The sequence below is a fragment of the Bombina bombina genome, chromosome 2 (assembly GCF_027579735.1).
Source record: "Bombina bombina isolate aBomBom1 chromosome 2, aBomBom1.pri, whole genome shotgun sequence".
NCBI classification, from domain to species: domain Eukaryota; kingdom Metazoa; phylum Chordata; class Amphibia; order Anura; family Bombinatoridae; genus Bombina; species Bombina bombina.
The window spans coordinates 492,993,694-493,017,239 of NC_069500.1; the positions used below are offsets into that span (position 1 = coordinate 492,993,694).

Genomic DNA, 23,546 nt, shown 5'->3' on the forward strand with positions numbered 1-23,546 from the left:
TGAATACAACCCTCACAGAAGTTTTATCTAAACTGCCTGGTTTACAAGGAAAGCGGGACAGCTCTGGGTTTAGGAAAAATGCTGAGCCGTCTGGCGCTTTAGTAGCCGTATCTGATATGCCCTCACAATGCTCTGAAGTAGGGGTGAGGGATTTGTTATCTGAGGGAGAAATATCTGATTCAGGAAAGATGCTTCCTCAGACAGATTCTGATATGACGGCCTTTAATTTTAAGCTTGAACACCTCCGCTTATTGCTCAAGGAGGTATTAGCGACTCTAGATGATTGTGACCCTATAGTGGTTCCAGAGAAATTGTGTAAAATGGATAAATACTTAGAGGTTCCTGTTTACACTGATGTTTTTCAGTCCCTAAGAGGATTGTGAATATTATTACTAAGGAGTGGGATAGACCAGGTATTCCGTTCTCTCCCCCTCTTGTTTTTAAGAAAATGTTTCCCATATCTGACACCATGCGGGACTCATGGCAGACGGTGGAGGGAGCTATTTCTACTCTGGCTAAGCGTACAACTATACCTATCGCAGACAGTTGTGCTTTCAAAGATCCTATGGATAAAAAATTAGAGGGTCTCCTGAAGAAAATTTTTGTTCATCAGGGTTTTTCTCTCCAACCTATTGCGTGCATTGTTCCTGTAACTACTGCAGCTGCTTTCTGGTTTGAGGCTCTAGAAGAGGCTCTTCAGATGGAGACTCTATTAGTGGAGATTATGGACAAAATTAAGGCCCTTAAGTTGGCTAATTATTTTATTACTGATGCCGCATTTCAACTGGCTAAATTAGCGGCAAAGAATTCAGGTTTTGCCATTTTAGCACGCAGGGCGTTATGGGTTAAGTCCTGGTCTGCTGATGTGTCATCTAAATCTAGACTTTTGAACATCCATTTCAAAGGAAAGACCCTATTCGGGCCTGAACTGAAAGAGATTATTTCAGACATCACTGGAGGGAAAGGTCATACCCTTCCTCAGGATAGATCAAATAAGATGAGGACCAAACAAAATAATTTTCGTTCCTTTCGGAACTTTAAGAGTGGTCCCGCTTCAGCTTCCTCTGCTTCAAAGCAAGAGGGGAATTTTGCCCAATCCAAGTCAGTCTGGAGACCTAACCAGGCTTGGAACAAGGGTAAACAGGCCAAGAAGCCTGCAGCTGCCTCTAAGACAGCATGAAAGGGTAGCCCCCGATCCGGGACCGGATCTAGTAGGGGGCAGACTCTCTCTCTTCGCTTGGGCAAGAGATGTTCACGATCCCTGGGCTTTAGAAATTGTGTCCCAGGGATATCTTCTGGACTTCAAATACTCCCCCCCCCCCCCCCCCAGGGGGAGATTTCACATTTCTCGACTGTCTGTAAACCAGACAAAGAGAGAGGCGTTCTTACGCCGTGTAGAAGACTTGCATACCATGGGGGTGATCCGCCCAGTCCCAAAAGAGGAACAGGGGCTAGGATTCTACTCAAACCTGTTTGTGGTTCCCAAAAAAGAGGGAACTTTCAGACCAATCTTGGATCTCAAAATTCTAAACAAGTTCCTCAAAGTTCCATCATTCAAGATGGAGATTATTCGGACTATTCTACCTCTGATCCAGGAGAGTCAATATATGACTACCGTGGACTTAAAGGATGCGTATCTACACATCCCTATTTAAAGAAATCATCATCAATTTCTCTGATTCGCCTTTCTAATCAGGCATTACCAGTTTGTGGCCCTTTCCTTCGGGTTGGCCACGGCTCCAAGAATTTTCACAAAGGTGCTAGGGTCCCTTCTGGCAGATCTACGACCACGGGGCATAGCAGTGGCGCCTTAGCTAGACGACATCATTCAGGCGTCGTTTTTCCAGCTAGCCAAGTCTCACACGGACATCGTGTTGGCTTTTCTGAGATCTCACGGGTGGAAGGTGAACATGAAAGAGTTCTCTCTTCCCTCTTACAAGAGTTTCCTTTCTAGGGACTCTGATAGATTCGGTAGAAATAAAAATATTTCTGACGGAGGTCAGAAAATCAAAACTCTTAACCTCTTGCCGAGCTCTTCATTCCATTCCTCGGCCATCAGTGGCTCAGTGTATGGGGGTAATCGGACTCATGGTAGCGGCAATGGACATAGTTCCTTTTGCCCGCCTAAGCCTCAGACCACTGCAACTATGCATGCTCAAACAGTGGAATGCGGATTATGCAGATTTATCTCCTCAACTGCATCTGGACCAGGAGACCAGAGATTCTCTTCTCTGGTGGTTGTCTCAGGACCACCTGTCTCAGGGAATGTACTACCACAGGCCAGAGTGGCTCATTGTAACGGCAGATGCCAGCCTGCTAGGCTGGGGTGCAGTCTGGAACTCCCTGAAAGCACAGGGCTTATGGTCTCGGGAGGAATCTCTTCTTCCGATAAACATTCTAGAACTGAGAGCGATATTCAATGCGCTTCAGGCATGGCCCCAGCTTGCTGCGGCCAAATTCATCAGATTTCAGTCGGACAACATTACGACTGTAGCTTATATCAATCATCAAGGAGGAACAAGGAGTTCTCTAGCGATGATGGAGGTAACCAAAATAATCTGATGGGCAGAGGATCTCACTCTTGCCATCTCTCAGCAGTCTACATCCCAGGAGTAGAGAACTGGGAAGCGGATTTCCCAAGTCGTCACTTTTCATCCGGGGGAGTGGGAACTCCATCCGGAGGTATTTGCTCAGCTGATTCAGCTATGGGGCACACCAGAATTGGATCTGTTGGCGTCCCGTCAGAATGCCAAACTTCCTTGTTACGGGTCCAGGTCCTGGGATCCCAAGACAGTGCTGATAGATGCTCTAGCAGTGCCTTGGTCCTTCAATCTGGCCTATGTATTTCCACCGTTGCCTCTCCTCCCACATCTGGTTGCCAGAATCAAGCAGGAGAGAGCTTTGGTGATTCTGATAGCACCTGCGTGGCCACGCAGGACTTGGTATGCAGACCTAGTGGACATGTCCTCGGTTCCACCGTGGACTGTGCCAATGAGGCGGGACCTTCAAATCCAAGGTCCTTTCACGCATCCAAATCTAGTTTCTCTGCGTCTGACTGCTTGGAGATTGAACGCCTGATTCTATCAAAGCGTGGTTTCTTTGAGTCGGTCATTGATACCCTGATTCAGGCTAGAAAGCCTGTCACCAGGAAGATCTATCATAAGATTTGGCGCATATTTTTATTGGTGTGAATCCAAAGGTTACTCGTGGAGTAAGCTTAGGATTCCTAGAATATTGTCTTTTCTCCAAGAAGGTTTGGAGAAGGGATTATCAGCTAGTTCCCTAAAAGGGCAAATATCTGCTTGGTCTAGTTTACTACACAAACGTCTGGCAGATGTCCCAGACGTTCAAGCATTTAGTCAGGCTTTGGTCAGAATTAAGCCTGTGTTTAAACCTGTTGCTCCGCCATGGAGTTTGAATTTAGTTCTTAAAGTTCTTCAAGGGCTTCCGTTTGAACCTATGCATTCCATGGATATTAAGCTTCTATCTTGGAAAGTTTTGTTTTAAGTAGCTATCTCTTCGGCTCGAAGAGTTTCTGAGCTATCTGCTTTACAGTGTGATTCCCCTTATCTTATTTTCCATGCAGTTAAGAATATCAATCAAGAGATTGTTGTTCCTTCACTGTTTCTTAATCCTTCTTCAAAGAAGGAACGTCTATTGCACAATCTTGCTCATTCTTCTAGAGCTGTGGCTTCCACATGGGCCTTTAAAAATGAGGCTTCTGTTGAACAGATTTGTAATGCGGCGACTTGGTCTTCGCTTCATACTTTTTCCAAATTTTCCAAATTTTGATATTTTTGCTTCTTCTTCGGAGGCTATTTTTGGGAGAGAGGTTCTACAAGCAGTGGTGCCTTCCGTTTAAGGTCCCTGTCTTGTCCCTCCCTTCATCCGTGTCCTAAAGCTTTGGTATTGGTATCCCACAAGTAAGGATGAATCCTTGGACTCGATACATCTTACAAGAGAAAACATAATTTATGCTTACCTGATAAATTTATTTCTCTTGTGATGAATCAAGACCACGGCCTGCCCTGTTAAGACAGGCATACATATTTTTATTTTTAAACTTTGTCACCACTGCACCCTATAGTTTCTCCTTTTTCTTCCTAGCCTTCGGTCGAATGACTGGAGGGGGGGGGGGGAGCTATATAGACAGCTCTGCTGTGGGTGCTCTCTCTGCCACTTCCTGTAGGGGAGGAGAATATCCCACAAGTAAGGATGAATCCATGGACTCGATACATCACAAGAGAAATAAATTTATCAGGTAAGCATAAATTATGCTTTTCGTTCATTTTGCAATTTCAAGGGACATAAATTATCTGCCTCCTCTAAGTCAGACCAGCCCAAGTGTTCCTGGATGCCTATCTAGCCTTGGAACAAGAACAAGCAGTCCAAAAGCCTGTCTCTGAAAATTGGTCGGCATGAAGGGGCGGCTACAGATCTGCGACCAGATTATTTTTCTCTTGTAAATGTGTATCCAGTCCACGGGTTCATCTATTACTTGTGGGACATTCTCCCTCCCAACAGGAAGCTGCAAGAGGACACCCACAGCAGAGCTGTCCACATAGCTCCTCCCCCAACTGCCACCCCAAGTGTATGGAAAGAAAACTTCAGTTGGGGGGACGGTTTGCAGATCACCTGCTTTGAGGTATGTTCAGTATATTTTTTTCTAGAGAGTTGATAAGGTCTAGAAAATGCTTACCTGGTATATTTGAGGTAAGCCTGATACAGTGATTTAACAACGACTGGGATCATGCTTACAAGATAAGGGTAATATTCATGTTAACTCTCATATTACTTAGTGTTAAAAAGTTTTGCATAACTTACAGAAAAAAAACGTTTTTTCCTCTGAGGGTGATAAATCTTTATTTGGGGCCTAGTTTTCCACATGGCTTGTTAGATTACTCCTAGGAGTACTTTTTCAAGGCCCTCTGTCATTGAGTGCATGGTGGGAGGGGCCTATTTTCGCGCACTTTATGCGCAGTTGATATCCAGACTGAGACAGCCAGCTTCCCTAAAGAAGTCCTCTAGCATCTAGGACCACTATAGAGGGTTTTTTTCCTGCAAAAATCGTGTTTAAGGGCAGGTAGGAGCCCTGTGGCAGTGTGTTTGACTGTTTAACGGTTTTACAGTTTTTCTAATCCGGTTTGGGGCCTAAGGGGTTAATCATCCATTTGCAAGTAGGTGCAATGCTGCTTTAGTCTCTTATACACAGTGTAAAAATTTTGTAGAGTTTACTACTTTTTAACACTGTTTTGCAGTTTGTGGTAGATTTTTCTCTTAAAGGTACAGTACCGTTTTTGTTTAATTGCTTTTTCACATTTATTAAAGTGTTTTCCAAGCTTGCTGGTCTCATTACTAGTCTGTTAAACATGTCTGACATAGAGGAAACTCCTTGTTCATTATGTTTAGAAGCCATTGTGGAACCCCCTCTTAGAATGTGTACCAAATGCACTGACCTTTCTATAAGTTATAAAGACCATATTATGGGTTTTAAAGATTTATCACCAGAGGTTTCTCAGACTGACAAAAGAGAGGTTAAACCACCTAGCTCTCCCAATGTGTCAGAACCTATATCTCCCACGCAAGTGATGCCAAGTACATCTGGCGCGTCCAATGCGTTTACCTTACAAGACATGGCGGCAGTTATGAATCATACCCTCACAGAAGTATTGTCCAAACTGCCAGGGTTACACGGAAAGCGAGACAGCTCTGGGGCTAGAACAAATACAGAGCTTTCTGACGCTTTAGTAGCCATGTCTGATATACCCTCACAATGTACAGAAGCCGAAGCAGGAGAGCTTCTATCTGTGGGTGACATTTCTGATTCAGGGAAGGCGTTACTTCAGTCTGACTCTGAAAAGATAGAATTTAAATTTAAGCTTGAACACCTCCGCGTGTTGCTCAGGGAGGTTTTAGCGACTCTGGATGACTGACACCATTGTAGTCCCAGAGAAATTGTGTAAAAATATAATTTATGCTTACCTGATAAATTCATTTCTCCTGTAGTGTAGTCAGTCCACGGGTCATCCATTACTTATGGGATTATAACTCCTCCCTAACAGGAAGTGCAAGAGGATCACCCAAGCAGAGCTGCTATATAGCTCCTCCCCTCTACGTCATATCCAGTCATTCGACCGAAACCATACGAGAAAGGAGAAACTATAGGGTGCAGTGGTGACTGGAGTTTAATTAAAATTTAGACCTGCCGTAAAAACAGGGCGGGCCGTGGACTGACTACACTACAGGAGAAATGAATTTATCAGGTAAGCATAAATTATATTTTCTCCTGTTAAGTGTAGTCAGTCCACGGGTCATCCATTACTTATGGGATACCAATACCAAAGCTAAAAGTACACGGATGACGGGAGGGACAGGCAGGATCTTTACACGGAAGGAACCACTGCCTGTAGAACCTCTCTTCCAAAAACAGCCTCCGAAGAAGCAAAAGTGTCAAATTTGTAAAATTTTGAAAAAGTGTGAAGTGAAGACCAAGTTGCAGCCTTGCAAATCTGTTCAACAGAGGCCTCATTCTTAAAGGCCCAAGTGGAAGCCACAGCTCTAGTAGAATGAGTCGTAATCCTTTCAGGAGGCTGCTGTCCAGCAGTCTCATAGGCTAAACGTATTATGCTACGAAGCCAAAAAGAGAGAGAGGTAGCCGAAGCTTTTTGACCTCTCCAACGACAAACAGGGAAGAAGTTTGACGAAAATCTTTAGTTGCCTGCAAATAAAATTTCAGGGCACGGACGACGTCCAGATTGTGCAGAAGTCGTTCCTTCTTTGAAGAAGGGTTAGGGCACAATGATGGAACAATCTCTTGATTGATATTCTTGTTAGTGACTACCTTAGGTAAGAACCCAGGTTTAGTACGCAGAACTACCTTGTCTGAATGAAAAATCAGATAAGGAGAATCACAATGTAAGGCCGATAACTCAGACTCTTCGAGCCGAGGAAATAGCCATTAAAAACAGAACTTTCCAGGATAACAGCTTGATATCGATGGAATGAAGGGGTTCAAACGGAACACCTTGCAGAACGTTAAGAACTAAGTTTAAGCTCCACGGCGGAGCAACAGTCTTAAACACAGGCTTAATCCTAGCCAAAGCCTGACAAAAAGCCTGAACGTCTGGAACTTCTGCCAGACGTTTGTGTAAAAGGATAGACAGAGCTGAAATCTGTCCCTTTAATGAACTAGCAGATAAACCCTTTTCTAAACCCTCTTGTAGAAAAGACAATATCCTAGGAATCCTAACCTTACTCCATGAGTAACTCTTGGATTCGCACCAATATAAGTATTTACGCCATATTTTATGGTAAATTTTCCTGGTAACAGGTTTCCTAGCCTGTATTAAGGTATCAATCACTGACTCCGAGAATCCACCCTTTGATAGAATCAAGCGTTCAATCTCCATGCAGTCAGCCTCAGAGAAATTAGATTTGGATGTTTGAAATCAGAAGGTCCTGTCTCAGAGGCAGAGACCATGGTGGACAGGACGACATGTCCACTAGATCTGCATACCAGGTCCTGCGTGGCCACGCAGGCGCTATTAGGATCACCGATGCTCTCTCCTGTTTGATCCTGGCAATCAATCGAGGAAGCATCGGGAAAGGTGGAAACACATAAGCCATGTTGAAGACCCAAGGTGCTGTCAGAGCATCTATCAGCACCGCTCCCGGGTCCCTGGACCTGGATCCGTAACAAGGAAGCTTGGCGTTCTGGCGAGACGCCATGAGATCCAGATCTGGTTTGCCCCAATGATGAAGCAGTTGGGCAAACACCTCCGGATGAAGTTCCCACTCCCCCGGATGAAAGGTCTGGCGACTTAGAAAATCCGCCTCCCAGTTCCCCACGCCTGGGATGTGGATCGCTGACAGGTGGCAAGAGTGAGACTCTGCCCAGCGAATTATCTTTGAGACTTCCATCATCGCTAGGGAACTCCTTGTTCCTCCTTGATGGTTGATGTAAGCCACAGTCGTGATGTTGTCCGACTGAAACCTGATGAACCTCAGAGTTGCTAACTGAGGCCAAGCCAGAAGAGCATTGAAAATTGCTCTTAATTCCAGAATGTTTATTGGAAGGAGTCTCTCCTCCTGAGTCCATGATCCCTGAGCCTTCAGGGAATTCCAGACTGCGCCCCAACCTAGAAGGCTGGCGTCTGTTGTTACAATCGTCCAATCTGGCCTGCGGAAGGGCATCCCCTTGGACAGATGTGGCCGAGAAAGCCACCATAGAAGAGAATCTCTGGTCTCTTGATCCAGATTTAGCAGAGGGGACAAATCTGAGTAATCCCCATTCCACTGACTTAGCATGCACAATTGCAGCGGTCTGAGATGCAGGCACGCAAATGGTACTATGTCCATTGCCGCTACCATTAAGCCGATTACTTCCATGCACTGAGCCACTGACGGGTGTTGAATGGAATGAAGGACACGGCAAGCATTTAGAAGTTTTGATAACCTGTCCTCCGTCAGGTAAATTTTCATTTCTACAGAATCTATAAGAGTCCCTAGAAAGGGAACTCTTGTGAGTGGCAATAGAGAACTCTTTTCTACGTTCACCTTCCACCCATGCGACCTTAGAAATGCCAGAACTAACTCTGTATGAGACTTGGCAGTTTGGAAACTTGACGCTTGTATCAGAATGTCGTCTAGGTACGGAGCTACCGCTATGCCTCGCGGTCTTAGTACTGCCAGAAGAGAGCCCAGAACCTTTGTAAAGATTCTTGGAGCCGTAGCTAACCCGAAGGGTAGAGCTACAAACTGGTAATGCCTGTTTAGGAAGGCAAATCTTAGATACCGGTAATGATCCTTGTGAATCGGTATGTTAAGGTAGGCATCCTTTAAATCCACTGTAGTCATGTACTGACCCTCTTGGATCATGGGTAAGATGGTTCGAATAGTTTCCATTTTGAACGATGGAACTCTTAGGAATTTGTTTAGGATCTTTAAGTCCAAGGTTGGTCTGAAGGTTCCCTCTTTTTTGGGAACCACAAACAGATTTGAATAGAATCCTTGCCCGTGTTCCGACCGCGGAACTGGGTGGATCACTCCCATTAGTAAGAGGTCTTGTACACAGCGTAGAAACGCCTCTTTCTTTATCTGGTTTGCTGATAACCTTGAAAGATGAAATCTCCCTTGTGGAGGAGAAGCTTTGAAGTCCAGAAGATATCCCTGAGATATGATTTCCAACGCCCAGGGATCCTGGACATCTCTTGCCCAAGCCTGGGCAAAGAGAGAAAGTCTGCCCCCCACTATATCCGTTTCCGGATCGGGGGCCCTCATTTCATGCTGTCTTAGGGGCAGCAGCAGGTTTCCTGGCCTGCTTGCCCTTGTTCCAGGACTGGTTAGGTTTCCAGCCCTGTCTGTAGCGAGCAACAGTTCCTTCCTGTCTTGGAGCGGAGGAAGTTGATGCTGCTCCTGCCTTGGTTTGGCCCTGTCTTGAGGCAGGGCATGGCCCTTACCTCCAGTAATGTCAGCGATAATTTCTTTCAAGCTGGGCCCGAATAATGTCTGCCCTTTGAAAGGAATATTAATCAATTTAGATTTAGAAGTCACAGCTGACCAGGATTTAAGCCACAGCGCTCTGCGCGCTTGAATGGCGAATCCGGAGTTCTTAGCCGTAAGTTTGGTTAAGTGTACTACGGCATCAGAAATAAATGAATTAGCTAGCTTAAGGGCTTTAAGCTTGTTCATAATCTCATCCAATGGAGCTGTGCTAAGGGTCTCTTCCAGAGACTCAAACCAGAATGCCGCCGCAGCAGTGACAGGCGCGATGCATGCAAGGGGTTGTAATATAAAACCTTGTTGAACAAACATTTTCTTAAGGTAACCCTCTAATTTTTTATCAATTGGATCTGAAAAAGCACAGCTATCCTCCACCGGGATAGTGGTGCGCTTAGCCAGAGTAGAAACTGCTCCCTCCACCTTAGGGACCGTCTGCCATAGATCCCGTGTGGTGGCGTCTATTGGAAACATTTTTCTAAATATAGGAGGGGGTGAAAAGGGCACACCGGGTCTATCCCACTCCTTGTTAACAATTTCTGTAAGCCTTTTAGGTATAGGAAAAACGTCAGTACACGCCGGTACCGCAAAATATTTATCCAGCCTACATACTTTCTCTGGAATTGCAACCGTGTTACAATCATTCAGAGCCGCTAATACCTCCCCTAGTAATACACGGAGGTTCTCAAGCTTAAATTTAAAATTTGAAATGTCTGAATCCAGTTTACTTGGATCAGATCCGTCACCCACAGAATGAAGCTCTCCGTCCTCATGTTCTGCAAATTGTGACGCAGTATCAGACATGGCTCTACTATTATCAGCGCACTCTGTTCTTACCCCAGAGTGATCGCGTTTACCTCTTAATTCTGGCAATTTAGATAGTACTTCAGTCATAACATTAGCCATGTCTTGCAAAGTGATTTGTATGGGCCGCCCTGATGTACTTGGCGCTACAATATCACGCACCTCCTGAGCGGGAGGCGAAGGTACTGACACGTGAGGAGAGTTAGTCGGCATAACTTCCCCCTCGTTGTCTGGTGATATTCTTTTAACATATAAAGTTTGACTTTTATTCAAAGTAACATCTATACATTGAGTGCACAAATTTCTATTGGGCTCCACATTGGCCTTTAAACATAGTGAACAAACAGATTCATCTGTGTCAGACATGTTTAAACAGACTAGCAATAACACTAGCAAGCTTGGAAAAAACCTTTAAATAAATTTACAAGCTATATAAAAAAACGCTACTGCGCCTTTAAGAAACATAAAAATGTGACACAGTTGAATTAACAATGAACCAAATATGTTAAAACAACCAAATTTTAACAGAAAATGTATAAAGTTAGCAGAGGATTGCACCCACCATCAAAAGGATGATTAACCCCTTAATACCCAAAACGGATAACAGTTGAAATAATAAACGTTTTTATCACAGTCAAACACACTGTCACAGGTCTGCTGTAACTGATTACCTCCCTCAAAACTAGTTTTGGAGACCCCTGGGCTCTGTAGAGACGTCCTGGATCATGGAGGAAGAAATAGGAAGACTGTGACTAAATTTTTCTGCGCAATAAAGCGCTAAAATAGGCTCCTCCCACTCATATTACAACAGTGGGGAAGCTCAGTAAACTGTTTTTATTCAGAAAAAAACGACAGCCATGTGGTAAAAATCATGCCCATAAAGTTTTGTCACCAAGTACCTCAGAAAAAACGATTAACATGCCAGTAAACGTTTTAAAATTGAAAATTATGAAGTGTTATTAATAAGCCTGCTGCTAGTCGCTTTCACTGCAGTGCAGGCTCAAATATTACTTTAATATTGACAGTATTTTCTTAGTGAAATTCCATTCCCCAGAAATACCTCAGAGTATACATTCATACTTATCAGCCTGATACCAGTCGCTACTACTGCATTTAAGGCTGCACTTACATTACATCGGTATTAGCAGTATTTTCTCAGTCAATTCCATTCCTTAGAAAATAATTTACTGCACATACCTCCTTGCAGGTGGGCCCTGCATGCTATCCCCTGTTCTGAAGTTACCTCACTCCTCAGAATGGCCGAGAACAGCAAGTGGATCTTAGTTACGACCACTAAGATCATAGAAAACTCAGGCAGATTCTTCTAATGCTGCCTGAGAACAAACACACTCCGGTGCCGTTTAAAATAACAAACTTTTGATTGAAGAAATAAAAACTAAGTTTAACACACCACAGTCCTTCACACGTCCTATCTTTTGTTAGGTGCAAGAGAATGACTGGGTATGACGTAGAGGGGAGGAGCTATATAGCAGCTCTGCTTGGGTGATCCTCTTGCACTTCCTGTTAGGGAGGAGTTATAATCCCATAAGTAATGGATGACCCGTGGACTGACTACACTACAGGAGAAATGGACAAATACTTTGCAGTGCCTGTTTACACTGTTTTTCCAATCCCTATGAGGTTTTCAGAAATTATTACGAAGTAATGGGATAGACCAGGTGTACTGTTCTCTCCCCCTCCTGCTTTTAAAAAGATGTTTCCCATAGATGCTGCTACACGGGACTCGTGGCAGACGGTCCCTAAGGTGGAGGGAGCAGTCTCTACCCTAGCTTAGCTTACAACTATCCCTGTCGAGGACAGTTGTGCTTTCCTAGATCCAATGGATAAAAAATTAGAGGGTTTCCTTAAGAAAATCTTTATACAACAAGGTTTTATTCTCCAGCCTCTTGCATGCATTGCCCCATTCACTGCTGCAGCGGCTTTCTGGTTTGAGTCTCTTGAAGAGGCTCTACAGGTGGAGACCCCGTTGGATGATATCCTAGCCAGGCTTTAAGCTCTTAAGTTAGCCAATTCATTTATTTCTGACGCCGTTTTTCATTTAACAAAGCTAACGGCTAATAATTCAGGTTTTGCCATTCAGGCACGTAGGGCGCTATGGCTTAAATCCTGGTCAGCTGACGTTACATCAAAGTCTAAGCTTCTCAACATCCCCTTCAAAGGGCAGACCCTATTCGGGCCTGGATTGAAGGAGATAATATCTGATATTACTGGAGGACAAGGCCACGCCCTTCCCCAGGATAGGTCCAACAAATTAAGGACCAAACAGACTAATTTTCGTTCCTTTCAAAACTTCAAGAGTGGCGCATCTTCAACTTCCTCTGCTGCAAAACGAGAAGGAAATTTTGCCCTGTCCAAGCCAGTCGTGAGTCCTATCCAGGCTTGGAACAAGGGAAAGCAGGCCAAAAAACCTGCTGCTGCCTCTAAGACAGCATGAAGGAGTAGCCCCCGATCCGGGACCGGATCTAGTTGGGGGCAGACTTTCTCTCTTCGCCCAGGCTTGGGCAAGAGACATCCAGGATCCCTGGGCTCTGGAGATCGTTTCCCAGGGATATCTTGTGGATTTCAAAGCCTCATCTCCAAAGGGGAGATTTCATCTCTCACAATTATCTGCAAACCAGATAAAGAGAGAGGCATTCTTACGTTGCGTTCAACACCTTCTGGTTATGGGAGTGATCCACCCAGTTCCAAGAGAGGAACAGGGGCAGGGATTCTATTCAAATCTGTTTATAGTTCCCAAAAAAAGAGGGAACTTTCAGACCAATCTTGGATCTCAAGATCCTAAACAAATTTCTCAGGGTCCCATCCTTTAAGATGGAGACTATTCGAACCATCCTACCTATGATCCAGGAGGGTCAATATATGACTACCGTGGACTTAAAGGATGCTTATCTCCACATTCCGATACAGTGATCATCGGTTTCTCAGGTTTGCCTTCCTAGACAGGCATTACCAGTTTGTGGCTCTTCCCTTCGGGTTAGCCACGGCACCAAGAATCTTTATGAAGGTTCTAGGGTCCCTACTGGCGGTTCTAAGGTCACGAGGCATAGCAGTGGCTCCTTACCGATACAGGCGTCAAATTTTCAAATCGCCAAGTCCCATACGGACATTGTTCTGGCATTCCTGAGGTCTCACGGGTGGAAGGTGAACGAAGGAAAGAGTTCTCTCTCCCCTCTCACAAGAGTTTCCTTCCTAGAAACTCTGATAGATTCAGTAGAAATGAAGATTTTTCTGACAGAGGTCAGGTTGTCAAAGCTTCTAACTTCCTGCCGTGCTCTTTATTCCACTTCTGAGCCGTCAGTGGCTCAGTGTATGGAAGTAATCGGCCTAATGGTAGCGGCAATGGACATAGTTCCGTTTGCTCGCCTACATCTCAGACCACTGCAACTTTGCATGCTCAATCAGTGGAATAGGGGTTACACAGATTTGTCCCCTCTGCTAAATCTGGATCAAGAGACCAGGGACCAGATGCCAACCTTCTGGGCTGGGGCGCAGTCTGGAACTCCCTGAAGGCTCATGGTTCATGGACTCAGGAAGAAGCCCTCCTTCCGATAAACATTCTGGAACTAAGAGCAATATTCAATGCTCTTCAGGCTTGGCCTCAGCTAGCTGCGGTCAGGTGCATCAGATTTCAGTCGGACAACATCACGACTGTAGCCTATATCAACCATCAGGGGGGTACAAGGAGCCCCCTGGCAATGTTGGAGGTTTCAAAGATAATTCTATGGGCAGAGGGTTCACTCTTGCCATCTCTCGGCTATCCATATCCCAGGAGTAGAGAACTGGGAGGCGGATTTCCTAAGTCGGCAGACTTTTCATCTGGGGGAGTGGGAGCTCCATCCGGAGGTATTTGCCCAATTGGTTCAACTATGGGGCAAACCAGAACTGGATCTCATGGCGTCTCGTCAGAACCCCAAGCTTCCTCGTTACGGGTCCAGGTCCAGGGATCCCAAGGCAGCGCTAATAGATGCTCTAGCAGCGCCCTGGTCCTTCAGCCTGGCTTATGTGTTTCCACCGTTTCCTCTGCTCCCTCGTCTGATTGCCAAGATCAAGCAGGAGAGAGCTTTGGTGATTTTGATAGCTCCTGCGTGGCCACGCAGGACTTGGTATGCAGATCTGGTGGACATGTCATCCTTTCCACCATGGACTCTGCCGCTAAGGCAGGACCTTCTACTTCAAGGTCCTTTCAAACATCCAAATCTAATTTCTCTGCGTCTGACTGCTTGGAGATTGAACGCTTGATTCTATCAAAGCGTGGTTTTCCCGAGTCAGTCATTGATACCTTAATTCAGACTCGAAAGCCTGTCACCAGGAAAATCTATCATAAGATATGGTGTAAATATCTTCATTGGTGTGAATCCAAGGGTTACTCATGGAGTAAGGTCAGGATTCCTAGGATATTATCTTTTCTCCAAGAAGGATTGGAGAAGGGATTGTCTGCTAGTTCCTTAAAGGGATAGATTTCTGCTCTGTCTATTCTTTTGCACAAACGTCTGGCTGAGGTTCCAGATGTTCAGGCTTTAGTTAGAATCAAGCCTGTGTTTAAACCTGTTGCTCCGCCATGGAGTTTAAATTTAGTTCTTAAAGTTCTTCAAGGGGTTCCGTTTGAACCTTTGTATTCCATAGATATTAAACTTTTATCTTGGAAAGTTCTGTTTTTAGTAGCAATCTCCTCGGCTTGAAGAGTTTTGGAGTTATCTGCTTTACAGTGTGATTACCCTTATCTAATTTTCCATGCATATAAGGTAGTTTTGCGTACCAAACCTGGGTTTCTTCCTAAGGTAGTATCTAATAAGAATATCAATCAGGAGATTGTTGTTCCTTCATTATGTCCTAATCCTTCCTCAAAGAAGAAACGTCTTTTACACAATCTTGATGTGGTTCGTGCTTTAAAGTTTTATTTATAAGCTACAAAGGATTTTCGTCAAACATCTGCTTTGTTTGTTGTCTACTCTGGACAGAGGAGAGGCCAAAAGGCTTCGGCAACTTCTTTCTTTTTGGCTGAGAAGCATAATCTGCTTAGCTTATGAGACTGCTGGCCAGCAGCCTCCTGAAAGAATTACAGCTCATTCCACTAGAGCGGTGGCTTCCACATGGGCTTTTAAACATGAGGCCTCTGAACAGATTTGTAAGGCTGCGACTTGGTCTTCGCTTCATACTTTTTCTAAATTCTACAAATTTGATACTTTTGCTTCTTCGGAGGCTATTTTTGGGAGAAAGGTCTTACAGGCAGTGGTGCCCTCCGTTTAAGTTCCTGCCTTGTCCCTCCCTTCATCCGTGTCCTAAAGCTTTGGTATTGGTATCCCACAAGTAATGGATGAACCCGTGGACTGGATACACCTTTACAAGAGAAAACAAAATGTATGCTTACCTGATAAATTTATTTCTCTTGTGGTGTATCCAGTCCACGGCCCGCCCTATCATTTTAAGGCAGGTGTTTTTTATTTTTAAACTACAGTCACCACTGCACCCTATAGTTTCTCCTTTTTTCTTGCTTGTCTTCGGTCGAATGACTGGGGGTGGCAGTTGGGGGAGGAGCTATGTGGACAGCTCTGCTGTGGGTGTCCTCTTGCAGCTTCCTGGATTCTCGACATTCTGTTTCCTTGGGTGGTGAATTCAGTCTCCCAAGTATACTAGATAGGTTTCTAGTCTTGCCCTCCAAAAGGCAGCTTTCTCCTATCAAGCCTATCTTCAAACCCGGCGAGAAGAGATGCATTCTTAAACTGCATAAAGGATCTCTCTTTACTGAGAAGTGATTGTTCTGGTACCTCCGGCAGATCAGAGCTTACTGGTTTTATTCCAACCTTTTCGTCGTTCCCAAGAAAGAGGCAACCTTCCTCCCTATTTTGGATCTAAAGTGCCTCATCAGTTTTCTCATGGTTCTGTCCTTCAAGATGGAGACTATCCGATCCTGTCTTTCATGACCACTATAGACCTGAAGGTCGCTTACCTCCATGTTCCTATTCACAGAGAACATTTTCAAATTCTGCGGTTTACCTTTTCTAGACGAACACTTTCCATTTATAGCCCTTTCTTTTGGCCTAGTTTAGCTTCCAGAGTCTTCACAAGGATGCTAGGGGCTCTTTTAACGGTAAGCAAATTTCAGAGAACGCTGTGGCACCGTACCTATACAATATCTTAGTTCAGGCTCCATCTTTTTTTTGGCAAGATCTCAGACTCTCGTTTGTCCCTTCTTTGCCTTCACCGGGAAAGAGAAATCTGGACAAGAGTTCCCTGGTTCCAAATACCAGGGTCTGGTTTTTTGTTTTGGGGACAATCCTAGATTCTATCTCCATGAAGATCTACCTGACAAATGTCGGACAGTTCAATATTCTCTCTGCCAGTCTTTCCCTTCAATTCTCCACACGCCCCTCATTGGTGCAGTGCACAGAAATAATTGGTCTCATGGTGGCCTCCGTGAACATTATTCCTTGTACTCTCTCTTATCTGAGTCCTTTGCAACTATGTATGCTCAAAGGACGGTGATCATTCGGACCTATCTCAACGGATTGTCCTAGACAACCACACAAGAGAATCTCTCGCTTGGCGGCTCTGTCAGGTTCTTCTGGCTCAAGGCATGTGTTTTTTGAGACCATCTTGTTAGATTGTGTCTTCGAATGCTAGCCTCTCAGGCTGGGGTACATTATGGGGTCCCTTAAGAGCTCAGGATTTGGGTTTATCGAAGGAACCCTTCTCCCAGTACATTTTCTGGAGTTCAGAGCAATCTACAATGCTCTGATGGCGTGGCTTAACTGAGTTCTGTCCGGTTTATCAGATTTTGATTGGACAACATAACATCTGTGGTTCATATCAACCATCAGGGTGGAACCTGTCTAAAAGAAGTTTTTCAGATGGGGTCATTGACTCTCTGATCCAGGCTCGTAAGCCGGTGTTTCGCTGGATGTACCATAAGGTGTGGCGTACTTATCTATCCTGGTGAGAGTCTAGAGGTTTCCCTTGGCACAAGGTGAGAGTTCTTGTTATACAAGAGGTTAGCCAATTTTTCGGACGTTCAGTCCTTTGTTTAGGCCTTGGTCAGAATCAGGCCTGTGTTTAATCCCGTTGCTGCTCCTTGGAGCCTTAATCTAGTTCCTCGTGTTCGGCAACAGTCTCCATTTGTGCGTTCTGTTGATATTAATCTGTTTTGGAAAATTTTCTTGGCTTTTTCTTCTTCTTGTAGAGTTTTCAGAATTCTCTGCCTTACAAGGTGATATCTACTTTTCTTATTTTCCATGTGGATATGGCTTTTCTACGTACCAAATTGGGATTTCTTCCCAAGGTGGTCTCGGACCGCAATATTTATCAGGAGATTGGAGTCCCTTCCTTTTGTCCGTATCCTCCTCAGAAGGAACGTTTGTTGCACAACCTGGATGTGGTTCATGCTCTAAAGTTCTATCTCAAGGCTTCCAGGGATTTTAGGCAATCTTTTGCCTTGCTTATGGTGTATCCCGGTAGGCGCAAGGGTCAAAAGGCCACTGCAACTACTCCTTTTTCTTTTTGGTTGAGGAGTGTCATTCGTTTGGCTTATGAAGAAGCTGGGCATCAGCCTCCTGAGAGGATTATGGCTCTCTCTACCTGTGCTGTTCTTCAGGGGCTTTTAAGAATAGAACCTTCCATGGAACAAATCTGTTGGGCGGCTACTTGGTCCTCTGTGCATACCTTTTTTTCAAAAATTTTAAAATTTTATGGGTTTGCCTCAGCTGAGGCTTCTTTTGGCAGAAAGGTGCTTTAAGCAGTTGTGCCTTCAGTTTAGGTCCGCCTACCTTTAGTTCTCCCTCCCTGTGAATTCTTTGTCCTCTCTGGCTTGGATATTAGTTTCCCAACAGTAATTGAATGTAATTGTGGCTCTCCATGCCATTGGAAAGAAAATTTATGCTTACCTGATAAATTATTTTCTTTCCACGACCCGCCCTTATGTAATTTTTTTAAGGTGGCTTTTGTTTTCTTATTCTTCAGGCACCTCTATACCCCTAGTGTTTCTCTTTCTCTTTCCTTATTCCTTCGACTGAATGACTGGCCAGTATGGGAAGTGGGAGGGATACTTAAACTTTGCTGGGGTGTCTTTGCCGCCTCCTTGTGGCCATGAGTTGAATTCCCAACAGTAATTGAATGGAATCATGGACTCTCCATGCCAGGAAAGGAAAGAATTGATCAGGTAAGCATACATTGTTTAACAAGTGATTCACTTTGTAGACTAGTCACTGCATCTGGCAGTTTTCTTGGTTTTGGATCACCTCTGTTGTGACCAGACACAATGTCACCCTTCTGTTCTTCAGGTTCAGAAAAAGGGCACACCAAGCAGCTCTACATGCAGTGATGTTTCCTTTTGGCCTTTGTTTTTCTCACCTATGTTAGCTTATTGATTTGGCAAATTAGAGACCTGCTCTTTTTACCAGTATAGTTGTCATATTACCCATTGTTTTCCTGTAGAATGAACATATGTGTTTGATTCCTTCCTTTTTTCTCCACCTTTACATTTTCAGTAATTCTGTAGTACTGCATTTTTGTATGAGGGCTTAGTTGAAGGTTATTTTCAGTTCCCTTATGGTACAAAGCGGTCTTACTTCTGTACCTTGTATTCCTTATTGCAACCTTTGCCCAGTTTTGGACATTTTGATGCACACTCCTAGCAGAATGAATATTTAGCCTGGGTGCTTTGTCTTGCAAACCCTCCCTCTTTAGTCGTTTCATTGTGTTACTGTGAGTCTGTATATAATTCTAATTGTGCTTTTTTTCTCGTTTGAGCATTTCATTTACCTCAGGGCTGAGTTTGTTCTCACGTAATGCCTATGCTTATTTATTACCCTTATCTATTTATTATTCTATTTTTTTTTTTTCTCAGCTTCTTTCTAGACCTTAGAACCACCCTAATTTGTTATGAACACATGTCTAGAATTCCTTCACTTTTATTTGCAGATTTACTTAGTAGTTAAATCCCTTTACATTCTCAGACAGTCCTTTTTTGTTTAACTTGCTTTTTACTTTTGACTTGGCTAATAAAACTGGAGGAAATGTACTGTAAGCTCTTAAAGGGACACTAAACCCAAATTATTTCTTTCGTGATTCAGATAGAGCATGCATTTTTAAGCAACTTTCTAATTTACTCCTATTATTTTTCCTTTGTTATCTTGCTATCTTTATTTGAAAAAGAAGGCATCTAAGCTATTTTTTTTTTATCAGAACCCTGGCTAGCCCTTGTTTATTGGTCTGTTAAGTTAATCCACCAATCAGCAAAAATGGGCCGGCATCTAAACTTACATTCTTGCTTTTCAAAATAAGATACCAAGAGAATGAAGAAAATGTGATAATAGAAGTAAATTAGAAAGTTGCTTACAATTGCATGCTCTATCTGAATCAGAAAAAAATGGGTTCAGTGCCCCTTTAAGGGATCTCAGGAACAGATTGTTTGGCTTAATATTAGGTCAAATACTGTATATTAAATTATGTTCTGCCTTATGTGCTGTGACTCAAATTGAAGAAATTTATATATTAGAAATTTGTCTTTTGCCCTCCTAACAATCCTAACTGATTTCTTTTGTCTTTAAGATTGGTGAGAGTAGCCAGCCAGGACTATTCCGTCTTTGGGCTGTTATTGGCAGTGACCTGCACTGCATAAAACTCAACATTCCTCGACTATTTTATGTAAATCAGCGTGTCCCCAAACCAGAAGAAGGAGCTGTGTACCGCAAGGTGAGTACTATTACTCTGCATACACACACTTTGGGGGTAGTCAATACAACCTGTTTTTGATTGTGTTTTCTCCAACATAGGTGTGTCCGGTCCACGGCGTCATCCTTACTTGTGGGATATTCTCTTCCCCAACAGGAAATGGCAAAGAGCCCAGCAAAGCTGGTCACATGATCCCTCCTAGGCTCCGCCTACCCCAGTCATTCTCTTTGCCGTTGTACAGGCAACATCTCCACGGAGATGGCTTAGAGTTTTTTAGTGTTTAACTGTAGTTTTTATTATTCAATCAAGAGTTTGTTATTTTGAAATAGTGCTGGTATGTACTATTTACTCAGAAACAGAAAAGAGATGAAGATTTCTGTTTGTATGAGGAAAATGATTTTAGCAACCGTCACTAAAATCCATGGCTGTTCCACACAGGACTGTTGAGAGCAATTAACTTCAGTTGGGGGAACAGTGTGCAGTCTCTTGCTGCTTGAGGTATGACACATTCTAACAAGACGATGTAATGCTGGAAGCTGTCATTTTCCCTATGGGATCCGGTAAGCCATGTTTATTCAGCAAGTAAATAAGGGCTTCACAAGGGCTTATTAAGACTGTAGACTTTTTCTGGGCTAAATCGATTCATTATTAACACATATTTAGCCTTGAGGAATCATTTTATCTGGGTATTTTGATATAATAATATCGGCAGGCACTGTATTAGACACCTTATTCTTTAGGGGCTTTCCCAAAGCATAAGCAGAGCCTCATTTTCGCGCCGGTGTTGCGCACTTGTTTTTGAGAGGCATGGCATGCAGTCGCATGTGAGAGGAGCTCTGATACTTAGAAAAGACTTTCTGAAGGCGTCATTTGGTATCGTATTCCCCTTTGGGCTTGGTTGGGTCTCAGCAAAGCAGATACCAGGGACTGTAAAGGGGTTAAAGTTCAAAACGGCTCCGGTTCCGTTATTTTAAGGGTTAAAGCTTCCAAATTTGGTGTGCAATACTTTTAAGGCTTTAAGACACTGTGGTGAAAATTTGGTGAATTTTGAACAATTCCTTCATGTTTTTTCGCAATTGCAGTAATAAAGTGTGTTCAGTTTAAAATTTAAAGTGACAGTAACGGTTTTATTTTAAAACGTTTTTTGTACTTGTTATCAAGTTTATGCCTGTTTAACATGTCTGAACTTCCAGATAGACTGTGTTCTGAATGTGGGGAAGCCAGAATTCCTATTCATTTAAATAAATGTGATTTATGTGATAATGACAATGATGCCCAAGATGATTCCTCAAGTGAGGGGAGTAAGCATGGTACTGCATCATTCCCTCCTTCGTCTACACGAGTCTTGCCCACTCAGGAGGCCCCTAGTACATCTAGCGCGCCAATACTCCTTACTATGCAACAATTAACGGCTGTAATGGATAATTCTGTCAAAAACATTTTAGCCAAAATGAACACTTATCAGCGTAAGCGCGGCTGCTCTGTTTTAGATACTGAAGAGCATGACGACGCTGATAATATTTCCGAAGGGCCCCTAACCCAGTCTGATGGGGCCAGGGAGGTTTTGTCTGAGGGAGAAATTACTGATTCAGGGAACATTTCTCAACAGGCTGAACCTGATGTGATTGCATTTAAATTTAAGTTGGAACATCTCCGCATTCTGCTTAAGGAGGTATTATCCACTTTGGATGATTGTGACAAGTTGGTCATCCCAGAGAAACTATGTAAAATGGACAAGTTCCTAGAGGTGCCGGGGCTCCCAGAAGCTTTTCCTATACCCAAGCGGGTGGCGGACATTGTTAACAAGGAATGGGAAAGGCCCGGTATTCCTTTCGTCCCTCCCCCCATATTTAAAAAATTGTTTCCTATGGTCGACCCCAGAAAGGACTTATGGCAGACAGTCCCCAAGGTCGAGGGAGCGGTTTCCACTTTAAACAAACGCACCACTATACCCATAGAGGATAGTTGTGCTTTCAAAGATCCTATGGATAAAAAATTAGGTTTGCTTAAAAAGATGTTTGTTCAGCAAGGTTACCTTCTACAACCAATTTCATGCATTGTCCCTGTCGCTACAGCCGCATGTTTCTGGTTCGATGATCTGATAAAGGCGGTCGATAGTGAGTCTCCTCCTTTTGAGGAGATTATGGACAGAATCAATGCTCTCAAATTGGCTAATTCTTTCACCCTAGACGCCACTTTGCAATTGGCTAGGTTAGCGGCTAAGAATTCTGGGTTTGCTATTGTGGCGCGCAGAGCGCTTTGGTTGAAATCTTGGTCGGCTGATGCGTCTTCCAAGAACAAGCTACTTAACATTCCTTTCAAGGGGAAAACGCTGTTTGGCCCTGACTTGAAAGAGATTATCTCTGATATCACTGGGGGTAAGGGCCACGCCCTTCCTCAGGATCGGCCTTTCAAGGCAAAAAATAAACCTAATTTTCGTCCCTTTCGTAGAAACGGACCAGCCCAAGGTGCTACGTCCTCTAAGCAAGAGGGTAATACTTCTCAAGCCAAGCCAGCTTGGAGACCAATGCAAGGCTGGAACAAGGGAAAGCAGGCCAAGAAACCTGCCACTGCTACCAAGACAGCATGAAATGTTGGCCCCCGATCCGGGACCGGATCTGGTGGGGGGCAGACTCTCTCTCTTCGCTCAGGCTTGGGCAAGAGATGTTCTGGATCCTTGGGCGCTAGAAATAGTCTCCCAAGGTTATCTTCTGGAATTCAAGGGACTTCCCCCAAGGGGGAGGTTCCACAGGTCTCAGTTGTCTTCAGACCACATAAAAAGACAGGCATTCTTACATTGTGTAGAAGACCTGTTAAAAATGGGAGTGATTCATCCTGTTCCATTAAGAGAACAAGGGATGGGGTTCTACTCCAATCTGTTCATAGTTCCCAAAAAAGAGGGAACGTTCAGACCAATCTTAGATCTCAAGATCTTAAACAAGTTTCTCAAGGTTCCATCGTTCAAGATGGAAACCATTCGAACTATTCTTCCTTCCATCCAGGAAGGTCAATTCATGACCACGGTGGATTTAAAGGATGCGTATCTACATATTCCTATCCACAAGGAACATCATCGGTTCCTAAGGTTCGCATTCCTGGACAAACATTACCAGTTCGTGGCGCTTCCTTTCGGATTAGCCACTGCTCCAAGGATTTTCACAAAAGTACTAGGGTCCCTTCTAGCTGTGCTAAGACCAAGGGGCATTGCTGTAGTACCTTACTTGGACGACATTCTGATTCAAGCGTCGTCCCTTCCTCAAGCAAAGGCTCACACGGACATTGTCCTGGCCTTTCTCAGATCTCACGGATGGAAAGTGAACGTGGAAAAGAGTTCTCTATCCCCGTCAACAAGGGTTCCCTTCTTGGGAACAATAATAGACTCCTTAGAAATGAGGATTTTTCTGACAGAGGCCAGAAAAACAAAACTTCTAGACTCTTGTCGGATACTTCATTCCGTTCCTCTTCCTTCCATAGCTCAGTGCATGGAAGTGATCGGGTTGATGGTAGCGGCAATGGACATAGTTCCTTTTGCGCGCATTCATCTAAGACCATTACAA

General features: G+C 44.0%; 1 protein-coding gene across 1 annotated transcript in view; it reads left to right on the top strand.

Annotated features, from left to right (window-relative positions):
* Nucleotides 1-23,546, top strand: part of POLE (DNA polymerase epsilon, catalytic subunit) — a 571,199-nt gene that overhangs the window by 297,258 nt on the left and 250,395 nt on the right. The window contains exon 32 of the mRNA XM_053702214.1: nt 19,867-20,010. Coding sequence (XP_053558189.1) covers nt 19,867-20,010 — 144 coding nt within the window. The remainder of the gene's footprint in view (nt 1-19,866; nt 20,011-23,546) is intronic.